This window comes from Sphaerodactylus townsendi, linkage group LG08 (genome assembly GCF_021028975.2).
Source record: "Sphaerodactylus townsendi isolate TG3544 linkage group LG08, MPM_Stown_v2.3, whole genome shotgun sequence".
In the NCBI taxonomy this organism is placed as follows: Eukaryota; Metazoa; Chordata; class Lepidosauria; order Squamata; family Sphaerodactylidae; genus Sphaerodactylus; species Sphaerodactylus townsendi.
Window position 1 is genome coordinate 38,366,502 of NC_059432.1, and position 14,888 is coordinate 38,381,389.

General features: G+C 41.0%; 1 protein-coding gene across 2 annotated transcripts in view; it reads right to left on the reverse strand.

Moving 5' to 3' along the window:
- Positions 1-14,888, reverse strand: part of ADGRA1 (adhesion G protein-coupled receptor A1) — a 437,455-nt gene that overhangs the window by 297,813 nt on the left and 124,754 nt on the right. For both annotated transcript variants that reach the window (XM_048505436.1, XM_048505435.1), the window contains exon 3: positions 4,342-4,413. In XM_048505436.1, coding sequence (XP_048361393.1) covers positions 4,342-4,413 — 72 coding nt within the window. The remainder of the gene's footprint in view (positions 1-4,341; positions 4,414-14,888) is intronic.

A 14,888-nucleotide genomic window follows, 5' to 3' on the forward strand; every position in this document is an offset into this window, starting at 1 on the left:
TCTTTTGTAGTGTCTGGAAGAGGTTCCTAAACGGAGTTTGCTTTTCACCACTGATGAACATTTTTAAAAAGCACTGTGTTTTTGACTCCACTGTAATTTTCAGCATCATTAATGTATTCAGGGAAGAAACTGTAAAGAAATATGTGAACTGAAGGGATTGTGGGATGGATGGGCACACATGAGGCAGACTCCGCTGTGTTGTCGCTGGACATGGCAAGCACATAGACTGAAAACTGATACTGGAAAACCATAAGAAGATCGATTTTTTTCACTCAGCTTGACTTACAACAGTGTTCTTGCTTGACTTAACAGCAGTGGTGTACCACAGTTTTTCAGAACATAGGCAGGGCCACTGTAAGCCACAGTCTGGCTGCCTTTGCTCAAATGAAAGGGTTTTCCACAGCTGCAGCCATTGGAGTAACACTGGACCACTGGTAAGCACCTGGGCTTTCCTTATTCAGTTTGGGGATCTGCTCCCCCTTCAGGCTTTCCTTCCTTCCTTTCTCTCCCTCAACCCCAGCTTTCTTTAAGTTCTTTTGAATGCCATTTTCTTCTCTGAGAACAAAGTGTGAGATGTATATATAAAACAAACAACAACAAAAGACCTTTATTAGGCATAAGTGTCCAGGATAAAATCACAAAAGAGGAAATATAATGAGACAGGCTAAGTTTCTCTTACCAACAAAACCTGCAGCAAACACTGGGCTGTATTCCCTAGCATCAAGGGATCATTACTGTTAAGTAGTTTTAAGGTGCTAGCTTTAGGCGAGCAGTTGCATATGAACTGTGACAATAAGGCTTCCCTGAGAGGCTTATATTTTGGGCAGTAGAACAAGATGTGTTTGAGGATTTCAATGCAAGTTGGGCAATGTGGACATACTCTGTCCCAAACGTTGCATCTGGCTCTGGTGAGGACCCAATATTGCCTAGGATCAGCAAGATGCAATAGGCATATGGCCATCTTGCCAGCTGCTGGATTAACACCATTAATTAATAATAAATAAATAAATAAATAAATAAATTCAGGGAGGGAGAGAGAGAGAGAGAGAGAGAGAGAGAGAGAGAGAGAGATCTTTCCCTGAATTTATTTATTTATTTTTCAGGAATATATATATTTTAAGTCCCTGCCACCTCAAAATAAAAGGCTTATTACTGTGGGCAGTGAGGGAAGGCAGCATGCTACTGTCTGATCTCAGCAGATGTCAAAAGCTAAGAAGGGTCAGTATTTGGGAGTCCACCAGAAAGGCTCTGCAGAAGAAGGCAATGAAAAACAACCTCAACTTCTCAGTTGCCTTGTTAGCCCCTAGTTAGAATAGATGTAAGTCAGCTGGGACTTGACAGAAATTTACACACACACACACACACAATGTGGGAAGTCAGACAGAGATTTAAATGACTCAATAAATAGAAGGACACCAACAATGTTTGGCAGTCAACTAGATGCAATCCTGACTTTGAATAGTCTTATTCAGTATAAGGCTGTATCATGTGTTCACTATGAAATAAAATGAGGAAGAGTGGGTTTGAGTGATGGCTAATACAGACCATCAAGCTGACTGAATAATGCAGTTTCATTTGTCCAGCACAGTTGCCCTACAATACTTTTGCAACATGTAGAAGGAGGTCTTACATTTGGCTCCACCTTTGCAACAGTCTTTTGGGGTTTGGTTCTACCTCCTGTGGTAGCAATTCAGGGGTGCAGCTCACCGCTCCTCTCAAAATTCCAAAAGGTGCCTACAGAGTAGAAAGGACCCCAGACTAACAGTGTTTGCTTCTTTTTCATCAGGGTCAACAGAGACTTCAGACCCAAACCAAGAAAGGAAAGTCTTAGCATAAGATATGCTTACCTATATGGTAAGCCTAACACCATCACAAGTATGAATCAATTGTAAAACCAACCATAAATATGGTTACTTTTCTGAGATAGTTGGCTCTGGATGTAAAAGGATAAATTTAAAAATGAGTTCACTGAAATATTGGTGTTGCTGAAATTTGGTGAGGGACTGTGGTTGTGGGGACGTGGTCCTTTCTTCTCAGAGCACAAATTAGCTTAACCAATTTTCAAGGTGTACTACCTGAATCAAATATTAAAAAGAGAGGTCGTAAAGGGTTTTTAAAAATATTTTGAAAGAAAAAAGTCTATTTGGCAATTGGACTACATCCTTAAATATTTACTTGGACATGACTTTCACTGATTAGGAATACTGGTTAAACAATGACATACAAATGGACGCTCCTCTGAATGTAATACTTTTGTCATCAAAGTACTGGCACAGACCTTCAACAGTAAGTGCTGTTTCCCCAACCAATATGTCACACAGATTGCTTTCTTATAATGAAACATTTGGAAAGAGAAACAACAGCTTTTATCAGCTTGCTTTTATATTACTCTCAGCTGTTCCTTATTATTTCATACAAAATTCACCTCATATCACACAAATATGGTATTCATTTTTTTGCTGTAAATATTTATGTCAGAAATGATGACTCATGAAATCGATCTTGTAAAACAACCAGACATGCTGCCTGTATTATGGCTTATTTTCCCTTGTAGACATCATTTTGTGATAATCCACAAGATCTCATACTCTGCTGTTGCTGATATGAAATTAACTTAGTACAGTTCAGACACACTGAGAAGCGTTCCAAATAAAATAGCTAATTTTATGTAGATTTGGCAGCCTGTGGATTTTCCAGCTGACACACAAAACCCCATGTCACGTACAGATGTCTGGGTTGCATTAGCTTTCAGCTGCTTACTGTATTCTCTGTGGGAGAGATATGAATGAATAGGAAACAGATTCAAGTGCAGCCTTCAAGCAGCTAGCATCTTTATAACACTAAACGCAACTTCCTTGAGAGATATTTATTAATCTTGCGAAGTAATCTTCCATTTCTTAAACTCTGCCCAAGTTAGTACAATGACTTCCAAGCGATTGGTGCTCTCCTCTGAAAAGTGATTTTGAGTCTTGCTGGTTTAGACTCATTACAGACATGCACTCATTACAGACACACACTACACTCTTATGGAGTGTAATCCATGTATTGCCACTCCAACCAAGAAGAAAAAGGTATGTCCTAAAACCGTCTGAGACATCTCTGCCTCTGAAACAGGATGCAGGCTTGAACAAAGCTTAGATACTGTCCTAAGACATTTGCTCCTCCTCACCCCCCCCCTTTTTATATTTTTTGAAAAATCTAACATCCAGCCTGAAGAAGAGATCCAGAGATCTCCCTGTCATTTGGGTGCTCCTAGCAAAAGGTATTGTGTGGAAGGTTGGAAGAAGTCCATCAAGGTTTAGAAATTAACTTTGGGCAGTATTATCACCCTATTCATTACATCTACTGAGATTAGTTGAGTAACAGATTCTGTATAATGACAGCCCAATTCAAGAGATTATTCTATTTCTGCCTTTAGAGAGCTTGCCGTGACATCTTCGCTCAAAGCGTCTGTTGGTCCTGTGACCTCTCTGCCTTTTCCATTCACGCACTGGCAACTGAACCATATTGCATCATAGGTTTTTTATAGTTTACCATTTCTCCCCACAAGAGGTCAGGGTTGTGTTATTGGAATATATCATCTCCATAGCAATAAAACACATTTGTCCTCACAGCCCTTTTACATTTCCTGTATTTATGCTAACTCAAAACACATTCAGATTCACAGTCAGGTCCATTTGAAAAATGTATAAACTATCAAAATTCAAATGATTTGGGGAGGGAATGACAAGGTAAGAACAGTGTGCCCACAATTTGTGCACCCTAGCAAACACGGAACGCATACATGGTGTCTTAAAAATACTTTGCTAAAAGGCATTTAAAATGCATATATTTCAATAGCACTCTGAAGCCTATATGTTGTCAGAAAACAAATGTACACTGAGTTAAAACTTACACAAGGAATACATTTGATCAAGTATAATAAAATGACAGTAAACATAGGGGATGTTACAGAAAAATGGTGTGGTTCTAATAGAACTTTAACCATTATAATGAAAAAATATTAATAATAAAATATTAATAGAACATCTCATCTTGAGCTATTAACTACGAAGTGTTATTTTTTTAGTTTTAATCAACGTTTCCTTAAAAGCTAGAAGCAAATTTCAATAGATCCTAAAGTTTAGAGGAAACAGAAAAGATATAATATAATATGTAACAAAACATTAAAAAATAACAAATCATATATTGGGAAAAAATCAAAATGGAGCAAACAATCACATGTGATTGCTATGTCTTTCTGTATTATAATTGCTTAGTGACATATTCCAAATTCCCTAAGGATAGAAATGTCAATACAAGTGCCATTTCTGATGCAATTCAGATGGAATTAATACTTACAGACGCTTCAGTTCTGAAAGTCCATAGAAGGCCCCAGGCTCAATAGTACTAATCAAGTTATTCTTCAGATCTCTGGAGATACATAATAGCAAGAGCAATTAATTATCAGTTTACATACAGCTTTTAGTCTTAAACATAGGAGAAAAAGAAGATGAGTAGAAGGTTTGGAAATGCCTTTGCATATGTCAGAGCTAAAAAGGAAAAATTGGCAAATACAGGACACAACTGCAATATTTGCAAGGAGAAACTCACTGTTTCATTGAAGAAAATTAATCTTTGTCTCCAACAGCTAAAATAAATGGAGGGAGAGGGGGACAAGGAAGTTTAGTTTTTGCTTCCTCTCTCTTAAGTTAGAAGTCCCAATTAAAACTGGCAGCTTTAGCAGCCGCAGGGAAAATTTAATGGAATATTTTAAGGGACTTAAATAATAAGGCAGAAAGGCAACATTTATTTGCTTACTGCTCATGCAGAACAAGTTAATGTTCTACTTACTGTTATGGCATGCATGCATAGCTACCAGCATACTTTTTTGTCAAAAGACTCACAATGGCACTTACTTCCTGAAAGATTTCTGAAGAAAAAGACGTTTTAATACTGTACTTGATAGTAATTTGGAGATTAGAAACCAAAGATTCCAGAACATTTCACTGGCATTACTATCAAATTAATGTTTACAAAAATTGATGTTAAGACGTGTGCAAATATCACGCAAACAGGACCAATTAAGGCATTCAGAAGAATGCTATTATATAGATCTTATTTATTTAAAACATTTTATGCTGTCTTTCCATCTGATCATGGTCCCCAAGGCAGCACATATAAAACATTATAAAAAATAAACAATTAAAAATGAATTTAAAAAAACACTAGAAGCTAACTGGTTGTGGTGGGTTTTCCGGGCTATGTGGCCGTGGTCTGGTAGGTCTTGTTCCTAACGTTTCGCCTGCATCTGTGGCTAGCATCTTCAGAGGTGTATCACAGAGAGAAGTCCTTTACACACTGTGTCTAGTGAGAAGAGAATGTTTAGTGGGGTATATATATATTGTCCATGTCCCAGGGTGGGGAACCAATCAGTAAGTGTTTGGGTAGAACTTGCTATGCAAAGGTGTGATTGAATGCATTGTATTGTGGGTGGGGTTAACAATCCACTTACATTTGTAGTCACATTTGCATTTCCCAGCAGCAACAGCAGCACTGATGAATGCAAATCCTGTGTCTGGGTGGAGTCCATTGTCCATGAACTTAGCATGCCCTTGGCCTTTGATGGATAATATATACCCCACTAAACATTCCCTTCTCACTAGAGACAATGTGTAACAGACTTCTCTCTGTGATACACCTCTGAAGATGTCAGCCACAGATGCAGGCGGAATGTTAGGAACAAGACCTACCAGACCACAGCCACACAGCCCGGATAACCACCAGAACCAGTTGAATTCGGCCGTGAAAGCCTTTGACAATACTAGAAGCTAAGGTTGCCATCCTCCTGCTGGAGGTGGGAAATCCCCAGGCCCAGTGTGGAGGACTTACTACCACCAAGTTTGGCCTACATCACCATCTCAGCATTGTCACCATGATGTGGTGATGCTCTGGTATTTGCACGAAAACTATATGATAAAAAATGTCACTGCCAACAATGATGCTGAAATGGTGGAAGCTGCTAGTAAGTCTCCCCATCTCCAACTGCTTGCCAGGGTTATCTGGCTACCCTACTAGAACCAGGGAAGAGGGCCAATAACCATGAAAAGGGCAAAGGCATATGAAATGAGCAGTCATGGATGGCATATTGGAATGCTTCCCCCCATATAAAACAAGCCAACTGGAAAATGGGAAGCAAATACATTAGGGAAAAGGCTATGCAAAATCTTTCTGACATGTAGAGGGGTTCTTTATATTCTTTATAAGAGGGGCTCTTTATATTCAAATATAAAGAACCACCTTACATACACATACACCTTACATACACATTTTGCCTCTAAAATATATATGAACCAAATCTTTATAAAGCATCTCTTACAACCCTCATATCTGTGTAACTGTCTCACCTGATATATTCCCCAAAGAATACAAGTGGAACAAATTAAAATAAGTAAATAAATATCTCAAGGTAAAATAGAAGAGAAAATTAGATCATTTGTCAGCTTCTTTTGTGCTTAAAGAAAGAGATCTGGATGCTTCACTAGCCAGTCTATAAATGGGGACTAACCAGTCTATAAATGTGGCTGGCAATGTATATTCTGTAAGCACCTGGCATGTATCCTAAGCAGTGAGAGCAGAGAGAAAGGCAACTTCCCTGCTTCCTCGTCCCACTTGTATGTTCCCCCAAACTGTCCTTTAATGGATCAGTGGAACCAGAGGAAGAGGGTGGGAGGTAACATGGGAGCCAAGGTGAGAAACCATCCATAGGTCCACCCGGTTCTCCGCAAACAGACAATGAGGCAGAACTTTAAGATATGAGCCTTTGATGGTTAATACATAAATTATGTTACAGTCTTCTAAAACGGTTTTAGAATATATAGGTTATTGGTTTTCTTTATTAATTACTAAATACACAACTAGCCTTGCTTATTACCATTAGGGAAACACACTTTCTGCTGGATGTTTTAAAAACCCTATAATCTTATGTCTGATATTCTTTGCCAACTGCAGGATTATCATATTTTCTAACAGAATTGTATCACAGTATTAACACCACTCATTCTTACTAGAAATTTATACTATAACATAAGCGCAATAGTACTGCAAGCCATAGTACAAGCCATGAAATTAGTCCTAATGCAGGTGCATTAATATTTTCCATTTCACAAATTAGGAGACTGAGGCTAGCCAGAGATGAGGCACTCAGGTTGATTCACATTCTACCCTTGCAGAAAGTGTGGATCAGCACAGTGGGAAATAGTGCAAACTGTGAAGCTCAGCCATGTTTGGGAATACATGAACTAGCGGCTGCTTACCAATAAAATATATTTACTTTGGTGGATAATTAGGCCCTGAGCAGCTTGGCTTAGAACGGTAAAAAAGCAAGGGAAGGATCCAAAGAACCATTTTTCTACTTGTTTAGATTTGTTTTATTAAATACTGTTTAAGTTCTCTTGGAAGCCCAGAAAATGAAAACTGTTTTCTTTTACTCTGCAAAGGGAGAGCTCGCATGAATTTGAAACTGTTCTGTTAAAAGGAAAATATTTGTTCTGTATTCTTCTTTTATTAGAAAAAAATAGGAATTGTTACATTGTTGAAAGCCAGCATGGTATAGTGGTTAACAGTGGTGGACTCTAATCAGGAGAACCGGGTTTCATTTCCCACTTCCCTACATGAAGACCGCTGGGTGACCTTCAGCTGGTCACAGTCCTCTCAGAAGTCTCTCAGACTCACCAGGTGTCTGTTGTGGGGAGAGGAAGGGAAGCAGTTGGTAAGTCACTTTGAGACTCTTTATGGTTGAGATAAGTGGGGGAGAAAACTCTTCTCTTCTCCTTTACAAAACTATTCTATTTAAAATATATATGCTCATTTATGACAGGTTTCAAAGTGACTTGCAAAAATGAAACAATACAAAACCACAGAATCAAATAATCAAATAATCAGCAGTTGCAACTGAAACATCTCAGTTTAAGATTATTACAACCAAATCCTTCAAATTCACCTGAAGTCGAAAAAGCTCTCTAAAATAAATCAACCATTATAGCTTACAAAAGGAAAGATGCCACAGGAAAGATGAACACTCTCCCAGTAGATATTGAAGGAAATGGATGCATACATAGATTTTGTGGTAAAATTCCTTCAGTTCCAGCAGTCTACAGCAGATTAATTGTTGTGTTTGTACCAGGGGCGGAGGGAGGGGGAACTGCGCAAGGGGTATATGTGCACCCTGCGCCCCTGCTATGCCCCCATCCGCCCCGCCCCATCCGCCCCTGCTCGGCACCGGCGTGCACCCAGGGTGTTGCCCCCCCCAGTCCCGTTGGTGCTACACCACTGGTTTGTACTCTGTACAGGCTATACAGTGTTCCTTGCTGATTAGAAGGAGAAAAGTTGAGAAACCAGTTAATAGGTGTCATCTGCCTTATGCAATATCACAGAAATGCAGAATGACCCTGGCAAAGGAAGACAATGAGTAGCCTCAAGTTACAGTTAAGCCAGAAAGCCTCAAGCAATCAAGGGCTCATTCCGCACATGCAGAATAATGCACTTCCAAACTGCTTTCAGTGCTCTTTGAAGCTGTGCGGAATAGCAAAATCCACTTGCAAACAGTTGTGAAAGTGGTTTGAAAATGCATTATTTTGCATGTGCAGAAGGGGCCAAGGTGAAAGAAGATCTTCTTGCCAGTAGGAAGAGAAGCAGGTGAGTTTGCTAAGGTGGGGAAAGACAGAGAAATTTGAAAATAATTGGAGCTCATGAGTCATTTTTTTATACATGCTTTCAGGAGGAAGAGGAAGAGGCCATCATAGTGCAGAAAAGCATGCATGGGCACATGCTTCTGAGAAAGGGATGATCCCCAGACACTGAAACAAAGGTAATGGATGAGCCAAAAATGAATGCAACTTAAAGATTTTAATGCCTCTCTTTTATTTCCACTTAAGAGATAAGAAGAAAAAGAGTTTGGATCTATATCCTTTCCTGTAGGAGACTCAAAGGGGCTTACAATCTCTTTTCCCTTCCCCCCTCACAACAAACACCCTGTGAGGTGGGTGGGGCTGAGAGAGCTCTGAAGAACTGTGACTAGTCCAAGGTCACTCAGCTGGCATGTGTTGGAGTGCACAAAATGATCTGGTTCACCAGATAAGCCTCCACAGCTCAAGTGGCAGAGAGGGGAATCAAACCCAGTTCTCTAGATCAGAGTGCACTTGCTCTTAACCACTATGCCACTGCTGCTCTCCATGTTTGGGAGGACATGGATTAATAGGGCCACTATAAGTAGAAAGCAACTTTATGGCACTTGACACTCGTACACACATATGTATGGTTGCCTGCTGAACATGATTGCTGCACAGTTCACGACATCCCTAGTTGTAAATAAACAGAGGGAATCCTAAACTTCTTCACAATGTGTATGTCATCACCGGCTACTCAGCCCTATCTTGATTTAGCTTCAGTTTCTGACCCTACTGAGTGAAGGAAGTCACACAACAAAATCCACTGCAATTGCTAAGGAAATTCAAAATAATATCTGCAGCTATCTCTATAGGCTGGCAAAAGTGCAGCATGACAAAGCTTCCAAGTAATCTCTGCTTAATTCCTTTTAGTCAACTAACTAGGGAAAGACACATCTGTAACCACATTCAGCCTGCTATCCCGCAGTTCTCCTGACAAAACAGCCCAAGTCAACAGGTACTCATAAAAGTGCTCCTAAGATCTTCAGGGCAAATTGCCTTAATTAATATGACATTTTATCAACTTCTTATGACTGTATAGGATCTGTTCCCTGGGCCAATCTGAAAATCCATTTCTGAGCTAGGGCAAAGGAGCCTATCTTCTGCATTATGTGTATGTGTGCACCATCAAGTCAAGTCACAGGTGACTTATGGGAACCCTGTAGGATTTTCAAGGCAACAGATGAAGTTCAGAGGTGGTTTGCCTTTGCCTGCCTCCATGTCATGACCCTCGTAGTCCTTGGAGATCACCTATCTGCATTATGTATCATTATGTATCAGATTAGCCAAAATAAATATGTAGTAGCATAAAAGCCAAAAAGTTCCAAGCATTATTTGAAAAAAAATAACAAGTTTAGCCAGAAAGTCTTTTGTGCAATGAGCAGAGCCGTATACCTGAAGAATTCCCAGTCGGGTATATTTGGGTGAAAATATGAACGAATCCGAATGCAAGGCATTCGGCGTTTTTTTGTGTGTTTTGCGTTTCAGCCTGCAGGGGGCTCATTTTTAAAGCTAGCAGCACCAAAGGCTCAGGGTATCATCCAGAGGCTGTGCTGATGATGCCACCTGAGTTTGGTGAAGTTTGGTTCGGGGGGCCAGGGTAGCCTCCCATTGGAAACTATGGGGATGGGGCACCCTCTTTGACAGTCCATAACTTTGCCCCCCAAACCAAACTTCACCAAACTCAGTTGGTATCATCAGGACAGTTTCCGTATGATACCCTGAAATTTTGGTGCCACTAGCTTTAAAAATATGCCCTGTGCAGGCCGAAACACAAAAACCTCAAAATATATCCCCCAAAAGCTGGAATACCTTGCATTCGGATTCGTTCATATTCGGGCAGGACATATTTGGCTGATTTTTGCCCAAATTTACCAGAATTCACCCAGATTTGGGCCAAATCTATTATTTGTTGTACCTGAATCTCCAAGCCTTCTCAGAACTCACAAGATTCTGGATGCTGATGCCAACAGCACCAAAAAGGAAAAAAAAACACTTACATTTCTTCATAAAAGATAAAATTAATTGTGCTGACCTGAAACAGAAAACTGGAAACTTTGGTGATATGGCATGCAACAATTATAGTAAGAAAATAAAATGTACATTTTAAAAAAAACTCACAGTCTGGTCAGGGCACAGGGTGTGGGGGAGTGAAAGTTTTACCTTAAGACCTATAGAATCAATCTTATTTGTGATGGTTGAATTAAATGAGTTTTGCCTACACACCTTTAGACTGGAAAACTGTTTTAACTTAAATATGCACTAATATCTTTTAAAGAAAAAATACTGAGTATTTTTTAATGTTGCTTTTGAGGAACACATACTACTGAAGATCAATGGTTGTAAAATAGTATAAATTAGGAAAATCTACTAATACATCTCTTTCCTATTATGCTCACTGTAACGAACTTGCCCCACCCTGAAGGGCTGGTGTACAGCAGGCCAAAGGGAGAAGGCCTTAGCAACAGCCAGAAAAAGAAAAAAAGTCTCCCACAAGCGAGAGAACCAATCTACCGATTGAGCCTTGAAAAAAGGTCCAGTAACGCTTTGGCAAAGAGCTAGGGGAGCCAGTGGGCTTTACAGCACTGAGAGAGGAGAGTTGAGGGGGGGCTGATAGGAGTCGGTCAGAGAGAGCAAGTAGCAGGAGTCTGGCAGAGAGGAGTCTGTCAGCTCCTGGGAAGAAAAGGATTCTTGTCTCAAGCAAGAGTTGGCTGACAGAAGTCCAGTCCCTGTCTAAGCGGTGTATGCGTGACAGAGAGAGGAGGCCCTGACTGGGTGCAGACTGAAGTGCCCTTCAGGAGCTTGGCTGAGTTCTTAAAACTGCCCCAGACTCCATCTAGTCTGCCTTGTCCCTGTGTGTATCACCCAGAGATCACCAGTCTGGTGGAGAAGCCAGTCCAGAGGCAGTGCAAAGTCATATTAGGACTAGTGGGAGAGAGGGAGACCAGAAGTGTGCCAGAATCTCCTGGGCTTGGACTGTGTGTTTGGAGGTGTGATCATCATCGGTGGGTACATTGGAGCAGTGAGGAATGAGTGTCTGTGTGCTGCAAGGGAATTTATTAGTTCGCTAAAGCTAAATCTTCCGCTTAAGGAGACACCTGCGTGTGTCGAGGTGCATATGAATCTGAAGCTAACATCTTAAAGACAAACTTTATTCTAGAAACCAACAAGCTGTTAAAGCCTCTCCAGTTTACCTGAGAAGTCCTCGGCTTTGTGAAAGCCAGCAAAATAAAGCTGTTTCAGTTTTGTTCACCCTTCTAAAACCTTTCCAGTCCATTAGTATTTTGTCTGTGTGGTTCTGTGTTCCCCAGTCAGGGTGGGTGACCTTGTGGAAAATCATCCACCGTATTGAGTGGATACTATATAGAGGAAAATATATTATTGGTGGCAGCGCAGAAAGTAGAACTTATATATAAGTGCTTTCGAAAGCACTTATATATAAGTGGCTTTCGTTACACTCACTAATACCCTTGACCATCTCTACTCTCGACTGAGGTTTGACTCACATAGCCTCCCAAAATTCTTGAGTTCAAGTGAGAAAGGTGGACTATAAATAACATAAACATATAAATAAATTGTATTACAAAAGGAGTCACAAGTTACCTGTGGAAACATTTCAGAAGCTCTTCAAGAAAACTTGAGTGTTTTACTAAGCTAATTAACAAAAAAAACCTGCACCAAACAGACTGAGAGCCAGTTTAAACCTTATGTTAGGCAAGCACAAGGAACCCACCTGTGTGGCACAGCTAGCACTGTCACCTCTGGAATTGGAAACAGGTGAAGATTTTGGAGATGGAGCCTAGGGGTGTGGAGTTTAGGAAGGAGGGAAATGTAGCAGGGCATAATGCCATAGAATCCACCCTCCAAAGCAGCCATTTTCTTTTTTTTATTGCATAATATATGTTTTAATGCTAGTAACAGATTAATAACAATTTCTAGAGATAACAATTTTTAGGACCAAAAGGTATCTGAGGCATGCTGAAAGATCTGTATGTGAATCTTCCCACCATTTCAGCAATCATTTTTTCCAGTCGAAGTGATCTCCGTCATCTGAAGATCAATTGTAACAGCAGGAGATCTCCAGGTGCCACTTGGAGGTTGGCAACCCTAGATGCAGCATATATCTGGCATCTCATTTAAACTGGGTCCTCAGCTGCAATGAAAGCCCAGCAGCATAACACCCCATGTTTGTTATGGTGTGCTGATAATGCTAGTGAGGCAATCTCATTTAAGTGAGTCACTAGATATGTACAGCTTTGAGTGACTGCAGTGTTCTTCTGCACCCCATATGTAAACTGAGCTTGAATCTCCTGACAGGAGAGCAGAGTAACTGAGTGAAAGGACACAGGTGGGTGTGAATTCCTAGACCCCTGATCACCTTTGAGACCTATGGAGCCAGGCAAAATATATTATTTGTTTTCAAATGATAGCGGTGAGGGGGAGAAAGAACATCTTTGCTTAGGGCAGAGGTCAGCAACCTTTACTATCAAAAGAGCCATTTTTGTCCCCCACCCCCAAGAAAAAAACCTAAGTCCAGTTGCAACAAAGCATGTTTGAACCTTACAATGAAGATAACACCGCCTAAAGTCAAAATTAGCTTATCAACATTACTAATAGGTCTAACTAAGAAGTCAACAATATGTTTCACCACACGTAGCTATACTCTGCTGTGTACTATGTGTGATTACTTGGTACTTCAATTTTGCATTTCATGTTTCGTTACATTTTCGTTACATTTATGAATGGCCTGTGGGCCATAATAATGATAGACAGATTGATCAGAACAGTCAAGATGGTGTTGGTAATGACTTCTTGATATAGCACATAACAATGAAATTCACCAGCACAAAACACACTGATTATCAATGCATGTTGCTTTAAAAGGGTGTTATAGACGAGCTTGTGGAGAGGAATGCTATTAGCCTTGTCAGCTAAATGGAACCTCCAGGTTCAGAGGCAGTATACCTCTGAGCATCAATTATAGGAGAAATACTGCAAGGAAAGGCTGTTGCTTTCAAACTTGAAAACATGGAATTCCTAGATGTAGATGAACCTGGATCTCATCCAGTAAGGCATTTATGATATACTGCCAATCCCATTTACATGTGAGCTCAAATGTGCACTACCTCCAACTCCACATGGAGTTGTGCTAATCAACGCTGAACTCGGCTTTGCTGGGTCCAGCTTTAATCTACAATCTTCAAGCCCGCAGTTTAAAGCTGGACCTGGCCAGGCCTAGCCCAGCATCAAACTGAAAGCTCAGCCTGACCTGGCTGGCTCTGCCCCCAAAGCTCCCTCTGACCAGAGGTGGAGCTTTGGGGACAGAGCTAGCAGTATAAAACTAGACCTGGCCAGGCTGAGCTCGCAGTCCATCGCTGGGATTGGTCTCACCAGGTCCAGCTTTGTACTGCTGATTCTGCCCAAAGCTTCAACTGAATAAGATGGAACATGGTATGGGGGAGGGTCTCTGCAGTCAACCTGGTGCCAGGAGGCTGAAGAACTTCTGAGCTGGCCCCAGGCTGGGGCTGTGGTTCAGGGCCTGGTCCCACAGCCTCTGTGTTTCTTTCCAGTTGTAGCCTTGGGTCTGACCCCATGGAGGCCATCTCCTCCTGCAGCTCCACTGCTGTTGGCTGGGTGTGGAGTACCACGTCACCATTTGGCACCTCATCTGAAGAGCCCTTAGTGGGCTCAGCTGAGCCTTTTGGACATGACAAGTGTGCAGTATGATGCTAGGTTCAGCCAGGCCAGGTCCAGCTTTAAACTGTGGGCTTGAAGTCTGAAGATTAAAAGTGAACCTGGCCAAGCCCAGCATTGAATGGTGCCCCCCACCTCCAGCTCCATGTGGAGTTCAAGGCTGGCTCCTTGGGAAGCGACTGTAGATGGGCAAAATAACTAAATGCAGCTTCAGAACCACAAGTTGCTCACCCCAGGCCTAGAGGTACATAGTGATAGTCCTGAACGGCACACTGTAAAAAGGAATTAATAATATAATGAATTTATGACAATGTAATCACTGGTCACACTATACATTTATGTTGCAATACGTCAAACGCACTGTGTCCCCTCCTTGACCCAAGTTGACTACTTCAGAACTGTTGTTATTTTAAAATTAACAATTGTGCCCTGCTCAGCACAGGTCAGTGTTTCCAGCAAAACTATGTGATGCCATCTTATTTCACACAA